The sequence below is a fragment of the Tetrao urogallus genome, assembly GCF_951394365.1.
Source record: "Tetrao urogallus genome assembly, chromosome: 24".
NCBI classification, from domain to species: Eukaryota; Metazoa; Chordata; class Aves; order Galliformes; family Phasianidae; genus Tetrao; species Tetrao urogallus.
The window spans coordinates 2,706,921-2,721,817 of NC_136837.1; the positions used below are offsets into that span (position 1 = coordinate 2,706,921).

The following is a 14,897-nucleotide window of genomic DNA, read 5'->3' on the forward strand; positions in this document are numbered from 1 at the left end:
ATTGCAGATGGTGTCAAGCAAACAAATGATTGAGTGCTGCCTGGGCTCAAAGTGCACGGGGCTGCTGCACCAAATGTCCTGAATATTGGGTCTTCACAGGACATAAATCACTGCAACAGCTTCAATGGTTGGAAACATTTCCCAGGAACATTCCTGGTCGGCTCCAGGAGGGCTGAGAGCAGACGTGTGTGCTCTCACTTGGCACAAAGTGGGCAAACTCCACTTCTTTCTCTCTTTTTTTCTCTGGAAGGAGGAGATAGATGGAGCCTATGTGAAGAGATAGGGGCAGCTGGTGCCCCAACAGCTAGCAGCGTCATGCAGGAGGGCAGCTGCTGCACTTGTAGCACCAAAATCGTTCCTTTGAGCCCTCATTTTCCATAAGAGAATCTCTCTTTTTTTCTTTTTTTGTATGTGCTTTAATTTCCCCCCCCTTTTTTTTTCTTTTTTCTTTTTCATGTGCATAAAATGCCACAAATGACAGAGCGTGGGGCTGCAGTTGAGTGACAGCTGCAATAAGCGGAGCCCTGCTGCACTGAGACGGAATGAGCCGGGTTCCTTCCCCCCTCAATGGGAGCCGTGGCCATTTGAATAATAATATTATGGCCTCCATTAGGATGACAGTGGGGGAAAAAAATCAGCTCAGACCTGTGATTATTCCTTCAATCTAATAATTATTTAAATACCAGATAACTCCTTTCAGCCTAATTGAGGCCTTTCAGCTGCTTGGGTTTATGTTGTAGCCCTGGATTTACTCTCTCTTTCATTTATTTATTTATTTTTTTACCTTGTGTTACCAATAGCTTCAGATTGCTTTTAAAACCGTGTTTTAAACTCACTTCCAAGGGAAAGAAAAAAAAAACAAGCTCAGCAGAAAAGCAGTTGTGTTGTGCACTGAGCCCTGCAGTGGGATCTCCTGGTTCTGAGCAGCATTTCCTTTGCTGAGCTCCCCGTGCATCCCAGAACCCCATAACCTGGAATCTACTGCCCTGAGCATCAGAGCACTGCCTTCTTTGAGCTGGCAGAGAGGAGCTGCCGCCCGCCAGAGGTGGAAATGAAGCTGGAAAACAGAAGCAGCAGACGGTGAAACGTATCCCTGAGCAGAATGAGAAACCCATTATCGTGCTCCTGCGCTGTCTTGTCAGTGACACGGAGATGTGCAGCCCAGGGACAGAGCTCCTTTGTCACCTCTCACAACACCCGTCTCCAGCTCCAGGCGTTAACAAGCCTAAAGAGCGGCTGCGTGCTGACACCCGCTTATGAGCGCGGTGTAGGTTTCCAGCAGCATGAATTATTTTAAATACCAAAACCGAGATCAGCATCAATCAAAGCGGGGGCTGTGACAGCTGCACGGGGCCAGGAGGAGCCCTTGTCCTGTAGGATTGGTGCCAGGAGCACGGACACGGTGCTGTCTGCCTGGTCTGCGTGTGATGGAGGAAGGTGGCTCATCATCTTCCTCATCCCAGGGCGGTATGAGTCCATGCTGGTATGGGATGGGGGAGAACATCTGCCAATGGGACTGACTGGGATGGTTCCCATGGTTGTCCAACCTGGGACCGTGAAAGAAGCGCAGCTTCTTGGGATTAAAGAAAACTTTGTGATAGTTTTCTAAGCGCAATTTGTTGAACGCATCTGTGGTGATGAGCAGGGCTGAGGTGAAGTGCAAGATGGGGTCAGCAGCAGGTCTGGAGGTTTGAGCAGGGTGGCACACCAGGCACACTCATGGTGGCACTGAGGTCCTGCAGCCCCTGCAGCAATGCTGGCATTGGTGCCACCTATGTGGGCACTGCTGGTTTGGGGCAGAGGTAATGGGGGCTGTTGGGGCTTTGGGGTGGGTCCTTGGTGCACTTTTACCTGCATGAGACTTCTTCCTCAGGCTCACACATTAAATCATACAGGGCCTAGAGGTAGAAAACACCTCTTATTTCCTCTGTCGCTTCCAACAACATTCCCTACAGGAGGCATCCTTTTAGCCAAGCCTTCAGATTGATGGCTGTATGGGAACTGCAGGCTTTGTCTTGGCTGGGAGCTGATTATCCTCTCCCGTGGCAGAGTGGTGCCCATTATAACAACCAAACACAGAACGCATTAACACGCAGGGGCTGAACCAAGTGGCACAACCTCAAACCTGAACAGTTTGCCAATAAGTTAGGAGACCTGCTTAATTCTTGTTGGGCTTAAGGATGTCCTCGCTTTATCTCAAGGACTGTGTAATTAGAAAGTGTAATTTGAATGGTATCTGCAGGCACACCGGGTCTAATCCTTTGCTCTGTGCGTTTTTTCTCTCCCCCAGAACCATGTGAGGGACGTTGCTGGGGCACAGGTCGGCCGTTCCCAGGATGGATCAGAGGAGGACCTGTCCTTGGGCACTGCGCTCCGATGGCGATGGCAGGTCAGCATCTCTGCTCTGCCTCCTCCTGGCGTCGCTCTCCTGGAGTGCATCCAGCAGCACCTCATTCAGCACTTTCCATTCTGAGCACCGGGACTGGACTTTCAACCACCTGACCGTCCACCAGAGCACCGGGGCCGTTTACGTCGGAGCCATCAATAGGGTTTACAAGCTTTCGGGTAACTTGACCATTTTAGTGGCTCACAAAACCGGTCCCGAGGAGGACAACAAATCCTGCTACCCTCCCCTCATCGTGCAGCCCTGCAGTGAGGTGCTGACCCTCACCAACAACGTCAACAAGCTGCTGATCATTGACTACTCCGAGAACCGGCTGCTGGCCTGTGGCAGCCTGTACCAAGGAGTGTGCAAGCTGCTGCGCCTGGACGACCTGTTCATCCTGGTGGAGCCCTCGCACAAGAAGGAGCATTACCTGTCCAGTGTCAACAAGACAGGCACCATGTACGGCGTCATCGTGCGCTCCGAGGGCGAGGATGGGAAGCTCTTCATTGGGACAGCGGTGGATGGGAAGCAGGATTATTTCCCCACGCTCTCCAGCCGGAAGCTTCCCCGCGACCCAGAGTCGTCGGCGATGTTGGATTATGAGCTCCACAGTGACTTTGTCTCGTCCCTCATCAAAATCCCCTCGGACACCTTGGCCCTCATTTCGCACTTTGATATCTTCTACATCTACGGCTTTGCCAGTGGCAATTTTGTCTATTTTTTGACTGTCCAACCAGAGACCCCGGAGGGCGTCTCCAACTCTGCCAGTGACCTCTTCTACACATCCCGCATCGTCCGGCTCTGCAAAGATGACCCCAAATTCCACTCCTACGTCTCTCTGCCCTTCGGCTGCGTCAGGGGGGACACGGAGTACCGCCTGCTGCAGGCAGCCTACCTGTCGAAGCCAGGGGATGTGCTGGCCAAATCCCTCAATATCACAGCCCAGGAGGATGTCCTCTTTGCCATTTTCTCCAAGGGACAGAAGCAGTACCATCAGCCGCCGGATGACTCCGCGCTCTGTGTTTTCCCAATTCGTGCTGTCAATGCCCAGATCAAGGACCGGCTGCAGTCTTGCTACCAGGGGGAGGGCAACCTGGAGCTCAACTGGCTGCTGGGGAAGGATGTCCAGTGCACCAAAGCGGTGAGGATGCATGATATGACAGTTGGCTGTCATAGCCTTTGGTTTTAATGCGTGGCCCTATGGTACAGAATAGGATCAATCTATTGGCAGCTATTGGGAATAGGTGAACGGTTGGACTGGATGATCTTTTAGGTCTTTTCCAACCTTAGTGATTCTATGATTCTATGATTCTGTGAATCTTTGCCTCAGTTTCCCTAAATATGGAATGGATGTAGCAATCCTTTTCCTCCTACTGTCCTTTTCCTCACTGTTGTTATCAGACAGTCAATGATGGCAGTGAAAGGAGGGACTGCACTGAGGCTGGTGGATAAGGATGAAGGTGTGCTCTCTGTTGGCAGTGTTTGCTGTTCCCAACCTCAGGCTCTCACCTTTCCCGCAGCAAGAGGCTGATATCAGCAAACTAACGAGATAAATACAAATGACAGTTGAATCTTTCGTGGTTTTTATTCAGATGATTTCTCTAATCTTGATTCACATGCAGATTGTTCTAGGGCTGACTTGAGAATCCCTGGGGCCTTCTTTTGCCAAGCATATTAAGTTTGGCTGCTGAGAGGAGATGAACGTGGGTTAAATGAAATGAAAAAAGGAAAGCGAGAACACTTGCTTGCACATGGGAGAGCCATCCCTTCACAGTTGTGTCTAAGTGTTTGGCAATTCCTGAATGTCCCTTATGGAAAATTAGCAAGAGGACTGCAGTCAGCGTGACGGTGCAGCTCCATGGCACCATTCTGCTGCATGGGAGAGACCACCATAAAACGCAGGGTCCACAGCTGGGTCAGCCCCTGCTGACCTCACATCCACGCAGATTCCATGTCCCCACCAGCCCCACATCCCCACTCTCCTCGGCTCTCCTGTGCAGGAACCCCAGGGTTGCCCCCTGCTTTGTGCTTCACTCACGAGAATCTCCTAAAATCTCCTCTTTCCAGCCTGTTCCAATCGATGACAATTTCTGTGGGCTCGACATCAACCAGCCCCTGGGTGGCTCAGTGCCAGTGGATGGTGTGACACTCTTCACCTCCAGCCGGGACCGGATGACTTCTGTTGCTTCATACATCTACAATGGCTACAGCGTGGTGTTCGTGGGGACTAAAAATGGCAAAGTGAAGAAGGTAAGATAATTTCTGTGGCTTTGGAGAAGCGGGATCCATTTCTCATTAGTGTTACAGCACCTTGTGGTTTTGTTTGGTTTTACATTTCATCATTCAGTGAACCGTGGTGTGTCTGTGGGGCTGCTGCAGGAACAGTTGGAGCAATAATGGGCTCATGTGGTTAGAGGCAAAAGAGTTGAAGTGACCACCAGCAAACCACGGTCAGAGGTCTCAGAGATATTCTTTTATTTGTGAAAGTTTAATGGGTATCTTGCAGCAGGTTTGACTTGTTTCACCATAATCCTTCTGTGGTTGGTGTGGTAGACTGAGCTTAAGAGGCTTTTGGGTTTGGGTGGCAGAATGTTGAGTCAGGGAGTGGGTTAACTTGGCTGCTTTTGGAAGCCAAGCCTCAGGGCAAAGCCTTCCTACTTCTCCTTGTCTCCCCAAGACAGCTGGATGATGGATCCCTGGAAGATAACATTCCTCACCCTTTGCATCACAAAAGCTGGGGCTCTTGCCTAGAGCTAAGAAAATCTCCATGTTGTTTTCCTCTCCCAGCAGCAGGAGCTGGGGGCTGCTGGGTGGGCTCTAAGATTCTGGAGTCCAACCACCAGCCTGCTGAGTGTGAGATCCTTCAAATGAACCTAAGATGTCAATGACATCATTTGGTGATCCTGCTAAATGCAGTCCCTGCTTCTCTGAGCCAGGGAAAGGGTTAACAAATGTAATCAACAGCAGGTTGTTAATTTTTTGTGTCCTTAAACAGCAGGGAATTTCTTCCTCATCTATCCAGGAAGATACAAGGACAGGCAGATACTACACTTGAATGTCTGCATCATTTTAATTACATCAGTTCATTAATATTCATTCAGCACTTTACAAGTGCTGAGCAGCAGTAAATTAGGAGTCTCCCTGGTGCCTCTCAGTGCAGTGAGGAAGTCTGGAGCGTGGGGGCATGAGCAGAGCCCCTCTTTCCCTGCCCAACCTGGTGCCATGTGCAACACAGGGCTCATCCTGGTGTGGGTGGAGAAAGAATCTTCATCACATTGCAAATAATGCATCTGCTGCAGTGATTCCAGCAAGCCACGTTGGCCATTGGGTGGTTTCTGGTTGTTGGGTGTTTGTTGAGCGTTGTCGAGTGGTTGCTTGCCACGGCTGGGTGTTTGCCAACTATTGTTGGGGTGGTTGCTGGCCACTATTGGGTGGTCGTTGGCCATTTTGGGGTGGTTGCTGGCTATTGCTGGGTGGTTGTTGTCCATTGCTGTCCATTTGGTGTTTTGGGCAGCAGGGCAGTTGCCTCATGTAGAGGGAATTAAAGCGAACAGCTTGTGCCTGCACACCAAGCATTTACTTTAGCATGGCATTAATTATATAGGATTACAGAAGAAGCATTTTCTCTGGCACAGTTAAATCCTTGTAGTTGTCTGCACTGAAGCCCCACTCACACAGCCACCTTTTGATGCAAGTTAGTCTATTCATGCCCATCTACTTTACTCCTGTGGACAGGAGGGGAGCTGAGGAGTGATGCAGGAGTGATCCAAGCTTTACCTGTGGTTTGAACCAGTAGTAAGCAGGTGTTAAAAAAAAAATGAGCTCAGGTCTCTAGCCCTTGCAGGCATTCATTGCAGTCAGCCTTTGGTGGCAAATGTTAAGATCCCTTCTCCACATGTGCCAGCTGTTGGGACCCTGCTGTATCCTGAGCTGGAGCCCTGTTTTATGCTGTGTGGGGCTGGCGATGTTCTGTATCTTGTGGTCCTGTCTGCACTTGTAGTAAATCTATTCCTTTTTGGCATATGGGGTTATCTTTACGTGGGAAGTGGCTTTGCCTCGAACAATGCCACAGTGGAGGTGTTTTAGATCCGGAGAAGTTGCCTGGTTGTCTGCAGGGCTGAGCGTAGTCCCAGAGCTGACACATCACTCAGCGAGCACACGGCGTGCTGAGGGCTATGAAAGTTTCTGTGTCTCTTCCTTCCCCACATGTGAAATGAGGACAGTAAAGATGTGCACCTCTGGAAGTGCCAGAGATTCCCAGATAAATGCCTCCTCTCCTCTCCTGCCTGTCTACCCACGCACCGAACGCTGAACGCTGCTCGCATTTATTCCCTCTCCCACAGTTGTTGATTTACTTTGGAAGCAAGCTGGTGGCTCAGCCTGGGATTTCAAAGAAGAGGCTTTTATGTAGCTGCAGGGAAGAAGTCAGGGAGCCAGCTCTGAAATCTTTCAGATTTGCCTGTGCTTTGCCTGTGAGAGTTCATTACCGAAAATACCCTCTTATCTCACTGATGTCCTTCCCATCAGCCGTTCTAATGGGCTGCTGCAGCCCATTCCTCCCCAGCAGCTGCATGCTGAAGGTCCCTGCCAACCCAAGTCCCCTTCACTCCCAGCTCTGTCCCTTCCCCTTGTCTCGCTGTCCCCTTGCAGTCCCTCTCTGCCCAACCAGCCCCAGCAGGGCTGTATCCGAGCTGTGGACTGTCAGCAGCTCACACCACGTGGAATGGTGCTTGCACCCCTCTGCCCTTTGCTGCTGCCTGAGGGAAAAGGATGGATCCATTCTGCATGGAAACCCTGTGCTGGAGGAGGGATGTTCTCACGCAGCACTGACTCAGCCATGCTGTCTGCCTTGGGTAGGGGATGCTTGGTGCTGTCAGGGGCTGCACCTGCACGTCTGTCCCCACAGAACATGGGATGTGACAGAGCAGCCCTGCTCCATGGCAGCCCTGTGACATTGAGAATTGCTGCGAATGAGTGCAGCAGTAGTCTATAAGTGGTGAAAAGCCAATGTACTGATAATGCTGTGACCTTCGGATAAGGTGGGTACGTGGGGTTCTGTTCTCTGCAGCCTGGAGGTCTGGTTCTCCTGCAAGGTCTCAGCATCCTGACTGGGGTAAATGGTATCATGTCGAGACATAACTGCTCAGATTAGTGAATTCCTTCAGTAATGCAGTTTTCATCGAGGAAAATTAGAGGAGACATTAACACAACAGTTAACAGCAACTGAGTGCTGGGGGGAGATGTGTCGGCTTGCTTGTTCTGTTTATGGGCTTCATACAATTCCATCAATATTGATGTGTGATGCCTTTGATTTTGACACTAATCATTGCTATGAATTAAATTTGCAGCCATATAATTAGGAGTGCTATTAATAGGGCCTCAAGCTAAGCACTGCTGTGCTAGTTGTCTTCTTCCTGATGGAAAACGGCGTCCATGGAACTCAGCTAATGTGGTCTGCCTGGTGGAGGATGGGACTGATGTGGAAATTGCACTTGTTGCATTTAGGGGTGCGGAGACATGGGAAGGGCAGACTTAGGGGTTTCCTGAGAACCGTGCTGGAGTTGCTCCAGAACTTTTGAGTTTGCTGTTTTTCTTTTAGAGCGGGAGGGAGCAGGGCTTGCAGGAATAGTCATCCTCCATTCCCCAAGGCTGAAGGGCTACTGCAAGCCTGGTTTCTATTCTAGCTGCCCTTGTGCAAATCTGTCCCTTTATTTTTCTCCCCCAGTGGTGTTTGGCTCTGTGGCAGCAGGCACAGCACAGTGGCCGGGCTGCCAGCGCCGCTCTCCGCTCAAATCAATCTTGTCTTTCATCCCGAGAGGTGTGCTTCTTATTAGATCTAATAAATCAGTGAAGTGCCCTTCATTCAGCTTGTCAATGGAGGGCATTGTTTGTGATCAAGAATAAATAAATGTCTGTCTCTTCTATGTCTGACCGTGCACAGTCCAAGTGCTGTTTTGCCATCGCGCCGTCTGTGCCTGAGCCAGGCAGAGCCCTGCAGCATTGCTGAGCCTCTCGGGCTGACTGTGCACATGGGGAAAGGCAGCACGGTGATGCTGGTGGTTTTATCCCAGCACTGACCTGCTCCGAAGAACAGCTGGAAGGTTTGAGATGCATTGAGCTGGAGCTGCCTGAGAGCTGCTCTCTGCATGCAGAGGTCGCTTCCACGAAGCAAAGCTCTGCACTTTGCAGCCTTGCAGTTTTGCATGAGAACTCAGGAACGGAGCGCTTGGTGAGTTTGGAGGTGAAGGGGACAGTGACAAACAACTGTCAATTGCTGTTCTGCAGTCCCAGAGCACCCCATCCCCATTGCAATGCTCTCATGCACGGCTTGCAGCGTGCAAGGTGACCTGCGAGGAGCTGGGTGGGATCTGTCTGGAGGAAAGGTGCTGCAGGAAGATGTCGAGCTGTGATGCTGTGACTTGTAGTTTCCTTGCTGCATGCACAAATGTGCACATTGCTGGCTGCCCAGTGCTCAGCAAGGCAGAGCCCTGCAGGGCACTGTTGGAGCAAGGGGGAGCAAACTTCTGAGTGCATTGTGGTGTTTTGGCGTGTGAGGGTTTTATTCAGCTTGGCTGATTTAATTTCTTCCATTTGTGGCAATAAAACAGATCTTTCCCAACGAAGCACATGTCTGAACCTGTCCTTATCTGACTTCATTCTACAGATGCTTATCTCATCCTTCAATATACTCTTAATTATCGCTCCTACGTGTATTTTGGAGCACTTCAGGACAAACAGTTGCAGCAGTGTGCAGAGGAGCCCAGAGGCCGTGGGGCTGTTCCAGCCCACAAACCCCACAGCAGCAGTGGCAGCAGATGCTCAGTATCACCCCGTGTCCCTGCAGGGGATGGAGCAGCTCAGGAACATCCTTGCTGCCTCTTGGAGGCACGAAATTGGCTCCTCTTCTCCCAGCATCTCTCCTCCAGTTCTGTTATCTGTTGCCTAGCAGAGGGAAATGAAAGAAAGGAGAATTTTGGATGTGTTTTAGAGCTGCTGGAGAGCTGAGGGGCAGGTGTTCAGGAGCTGCTATGTGAAATGGAGCCAGGTGGGCTCAGAGGCAGCTTTAATCCGTTCCTTGGCTCACGAGGTGGTGATGAGAATGCTTCTTTCCAGGCTTGGGCACCTTGAAAAATCAGCTTGAAATGCAGAGTGCAACAATGGCGTTTGATTCGTTTCCAAATGGAGTGGGGCCACAGGAGCAGAGAGCGTGGGGGGGTTCTGTGGGGGGGGTTCTGCACCTCAGGGGTTTGGTCCCAGCCCTCAGCAACGGCCCTGAGCATCCATCCTTGCACTTTGGGACACATATACCACAAAGCTCTCCCACTTGTGCACTCATGTTTTTTTTTAATCTTGAACGTATTTAGAAGATAATTAATCCCCACACCTTGCATAGGAGGAGGCATTATATCCTTTCTGAGGATGAAGTGAGGCAGAAGTTATTCCTCCTCCAGTTCGTGCTGGAGGCAGAGCAGCATTTTCGCGTGGTTCAGTAATGCTTTTTTTTTGTTGTTTGTTTCTTTTCTTTTTTTTTTGTGGAAAACATCAGGAAAGGCCAAACTGCTCTGTGAATTCACAGTGGTTTTGCTGCCTACTCCCTGCTTCCCTCTGGGTGTGAACTTGAAGAGGTTGCTGTGCTCTGGACACGTTCTTGGCTCCTGCCTCTCCATCTGTGAGTGAGAACGTTGTGGTCTCTTTGGGGTACGTGTTGCACTGCAGGCTTTTAAGATCCTCACTGAGGTCAAACAGTGCACGTTTGGGTCCATTTGTAGCATCTTAAATCCCCGTGTGGCAGGAAATGCTGCGAGATGACCACACTGTGTTGCTTCTATAAATGCCTCCTCGAGGCAAAAAGAGCAAAAATGGAAAACACAGACGTTCAGAGGGGAAGGGAAGGTGCACGCAGAGTGCTGTGCTTTGGGGCTGTCCCCCACACTGCCCTCCCTCTCTGTGTTCTTCATCTGCACCATCAGCTTCACCACTCAGTGCTGCTCCCACTGCTACTTGCTGCTGCCCAGGGCAATGGCAGTGATAGCGAGGGTGTAAAATACAGCGTAGTTTGCAAAGGCAAATCCATCACTGGGACATCTGCTGATATTTATGGGAGTGCCAGGCAGGTGTGGCTGGGATGCAGCCGGTCCCTACGTTAGCAGGAGCTCATTATGCCTGCAGTGATGCATGCTCTGCCCACCTCCCTTCCTTCTCCTCAGGAGAAAAGCAGGTGCCTGTGTGCCTCAGGTCTTCAAAGTGCAACCAGCAGCAGTGATTGCAAATAGCTTCTCCAGGACCCACACCTCCTCCTGGTTGCTCCTTCTCTGTTGGTTCCACGTCTTTACATCTCACAGATGCGTGCAGATGAAAGCGATGTGCATTTGAAATGAGCGTGAGCACGGTACAGCCTTCTTATTATACAGTGTGGGTTTTTTGGGTGGTTTCTTTTTTTTTTTATTTCCTTTTTTTTTTTTTTTTTTTTGTGGTATGCTGCTAAATTATTTATCGTGTGCTGGGTTTTAATCTCATAAACCTGCCTGCAGGCCTTGTGCTTTGCAGCCCGAGCATCCTGCAAAGCATGAGCGGTGGTTGAAGGTGCTCGTGGCTCATCCCAGCCTGGCCTTCAGCACTGGGAATTTGGTCATGGCACTGTGAAATAAGTAATGGGAAGAATCTGGAAGATGCAGGCTGAGGGACAGGTAGGGCTGTGGAGTGTGAAGGGAATGATGGGCTGCTTTGCTCTGATCAGAGGCACAGCCTGAGCCCTGCAGAGCCACGTGCTGTTCCTTGAGGAGCATTAAAGCACAGCCAATGCCTGCTGGAACGCATCGATAAAGCGCTCTTTTTAGAAGCATTTCTGCTTCTCTAGCACAAATGTGTTATTTCTTGTTTGGATGCATGGTTTTCTTCGTTCACTTTTATTACTAGGGACATTTACATGAAAACAGCGTGTTTTGCTCTCCGCAGCATATTCCCCCATCACAGCTGTGCTGCTCAGCCCCTGCAGTCTGTGCCTTCCCTCAGAATGGGGCTGAACTGGGGCACCCAAATAGAGCTGGAACATAGCACCGAAATTCCTCATCAGTCCAAATTTCAGTCTGAATGATGGCTTTCCTGTGGATTCAGTGTATTTTTCTTTGGTGCTCAGCCATCATAGGATGCAGCACTGCAGCCCCCCAGTTAGAACCTTGCGCCTGGTATCTGATCGTCCCAAAGACCCCCCAGCTTGTGAGAAGGGTCTAGCCCCACTGCCCTGCATTTTTAGGGGCTCTGGCTGCTGCTTCATGGAAGCAAACGATTGGGGAGAAGTGAAATTCCAGCCTGCTGCTTCCCTCCCCCCTGACCCCGCTGCGTTTCTTCCTGCTGACCCCTGAATATCAGCACTGCTGACCTTTGGTATTGGGGGGAGGAGGGCAGGCAGAGGACGGGGGGAGGTTGGATGCTTTTGGGGGTGGGGAGGTAAAACTGAAACCAAATGATGGATGGGGATGGGCTGGTGCTGGAGATGGGCTGAGTGCACACGCTGTGCTGCTTTGCTGCTGCTCCATCACAGAGCCTGCTTTGAATGCTTGCTGGAATGCTTAGTTTCCTCAAATGCAAAATGTGAATCTGGCAGCTGAGCTCCTGTATCTCATCCCCAGCACCTTACACTGACTTTTATTGGCTGCAGGGATGGGGCAAAACCACTGCAGACTGTGCTGGTGTGGAGCAATAGCTCTGATAGAGCCAGGTACACAGTGTGATGCTTGTGAGTGTTCATAGTGCAGCTTGATGGCAGCTCCTGCTCCACATCTGCTCTGGCAGCAAGCTCTGATGGGCTGTAGTGTTCTGTACCATCCAGGCTGGCTGAGCCCTGCAGAGCATCTCTGGCCATCCCCCATGGCAGCAGGACCGAATGCTGTTATCTGGTGCTGAAAGGTTTAACACAAGGCAGAGACGGAGGGGAGTCAGGGAAAATGTTGGCTGCTCCCTGCCTGCCCTGTAGGGAAAGCGTTGTAGCTTTTAATTTCTTTTTGCTATTCCCTCTGGTAAACCTCTGAGCTTATGTTATGAGCAGCCTTTGCCACTGCGCCACGAAACTCTGCAGCTCTGCACAGTGCCCACCCAGCACTCTGCACACCCACCCTTGCTTTGCACAGCTCAGCCTCACCATCATCCCAGCTCATCCCAGCACAAACACACCTCCTGCAGTCCCACATCTCCACGCATTGCACTCTACCCCTGCAGAGCCCTGGGAGCTGCACTGTGTTGGTATGCAGGATGCTGCTGGGATGGATGTGCAGCCTGGGAGTGCTCAATATCCCCCTGACAGGTAGAGCCCCCGCAATGGGATGTGGTCACATCCATCACCCAGCAGCACAGGTGCAGCCGTGGCCCTGCACCCGCACAAAGACTCTGTGTGAAGGGAGGATGCAGTAAATGTCTGCCTCTCGCAGATTTATTCCTTCATTAGGTATTTAAATACATTCTGCTGTATAGGATGCTTCTGTGAGGCTGCTGCTTTTTTTCTCCCGTGGAATAAATACAAAGCGCTCCCCCCTGGCCTCTGCTGCTGCCCTGGGAGTTGGGGTTCGTGGCTCAGCCCTGAGACCCTGCAGGGCACCTGGCCGGGCTTTTTGGGCCTCACTTCATCCCTGTGCTCAGCATTTTGGGCACTCGCAGCAAAGTAAATGCTCCAAACGCAGCAGTCATTGAACCAAACAGCCCGGGGAGGAGCAGGGATGCTAAAATTAGCAGGAGTGCCCCAGGCAGGGGGCCACCTGGGGCTTTGTTTAGTTTCACACCAACTTTCATCTCTTTTATTTATCATTTGGGGCTGACTGATGGATTTTGTTCCCTCCTCCGCAGGAGGGGAGCACTTCTGGCTCAGCCAGGCAGAGTCCCCATTATCCCCCATTGCTCCCCCCAGCCCAGGCTGCATTCTGTTGGGCAGCTGGACTGTGTGTGGTTGTTTTAAGCTCCGAACACTTAAAATGTAAGGGAAGTTTTGAGCACTGATAAGTCTGGCAGTGATGCTCTGATGTGTGAAAGGCTTCAAATCCAAATGTGTACCTGTGCCCGTGTAACAGTGCCAGCCTGGGTTTGCTGATGGAGGGACATCGTGCCACATAGGGATAGTTTTCTAAAGGTGATTTTTCTGCTATGTATTGCCTTACAAGAGCCTCCCCTCTCTGTTCTCAGGGGGGGTTTTGCAGTCCTTCTGCCCAGTCCTTCTCCCCTGGTGCTGGGGGTGGCTGCAGGGCAGCAGCAGCTCAGCTCTCTGTGTGCTCTGCTCCCGGCTGTGCTCAGCTCCCAGCCCTGTGCCAGCTCTGCTGCGTGCCCACAGTTGTCCTGAAAATAAACAAAATCCCATTCAGCCCTGGTCAGTGAGGCAGTTTTTGGGTGATTTCCAGCAGAGAGAAAGCTGGAGAGGATTTAAATCATGGGGCTCTGGTACGAGGTTTGAGAAGCACAGCAGCCCAGGCAGAGCCCAGGTCTTGTCACAGCCCCACAGCTTTGGGCAGTGGGGTCAGGATTTCATTTTTCCTTTGGGAATGGCTCACTGCATGAAATATTCATCTTCACCCAGGGCGTGTTTTAAAAGCCCTGCTACCTTCCACTGCACCATTGTTCATCCCTCCCGCATCTCTGGCTAAATTAAGACTTTCTTAGAAATGCACAGGTTAAAAGTTTAAAAGCTTAAGGTTTCATTCATAATTCAAGTGTCAATGAGGCTTTGATTCCTCCCGGGGAAGCAGCCTCCTCTCTGTGATGCATGTTGGTGGGGTCACCCTGTGCCCAGGGAAGGTCCCTCAGTACAGTGCAGGATTCTCCAGGGGTGCTGATGGGGAAGGCAGAACCCTTCACTTGGGGTCATCGATTGGAATCTGACCCAGGGCACCGGGTGCCAGAAGTCATTAATGTCTAATGGCTGCTCAGTGCCCTGTGAAAAATGAGTCTCTGGGTTTTGGTCTCATTCCCTGTGTGGTCAGGCATCCACCGTGCCCCCAGTCCTGCTGTTACCTTATCTGATGGCCTTCAGCTGGGTGATGCCACCAGTGATCTTCAGGCATCCACACTGCTCCCAATGTGCCCTTCCCATCCCTCTGCAGCCCTCTGACACCTCCCAACCCATAGCCTCTCCTTGTGCCCAGGGCCACTTGACTCTGCTCCCCCTTCCACCCCACAATGCTGATGGTTTTGGGAGGGATTAGAAGAGACCTGGAGGAGCCTAGGAACTGGGTTTGGAACTTGTCCCTTCTGGGAGCCTTTTGCCTTCATTCTCTCACAGATAAATCTGCTTTCGGCACTGGGCATGGCATGGCACAGCGGCCGCTGCTAATCCTGCCCCCAGGTGTGCAGGGATCTCCCTTGGCCATTCTCCTTCAGAATTAAATCCCTTTGAGATATAAACCAGAGTGGGATTTTTTCCTTTCCCCCTTCCCCTTTTTTGTCCTCCAGCCCATCCACCTGGATGGTGGCAGGAATGGGATCAGGAATCAATAAGGTTAAAGAAGAGCATCGAGTCCAGCCATCAACCCAT

The 14,897-nt window shown here is 51.1% G+C and overlaps 1 protein-coding gene across 1 annotated transcript in view; it reads left to right on the top strand.

Annotated features, from left to right (window-relative positions):
* Positions 1 to 2,336: 2,336 nt before the first annotated feature.
* Positions 2,337 to 14,897, top strand: part of PLXNA2 (plexin A2) — a gene marked incomplete at both ends in the record, with an annotated part of 86,308 nt that continues 73,747 nt past the window's right edge. The window contains 2 exons of the mRNA XM_079546544.1: positions 2,337 to 3,527; positions 4,454 to 4,636. Coding sequence (XP_079402670.1) covers positions 2,337 to 3,527; positions 4,454 to 4,636 — 1,374 coding nt within the window. The remainder of the gene's footprint in view (positions 3,528 to 4,453; positions 4,637 to 14,897) is intronic.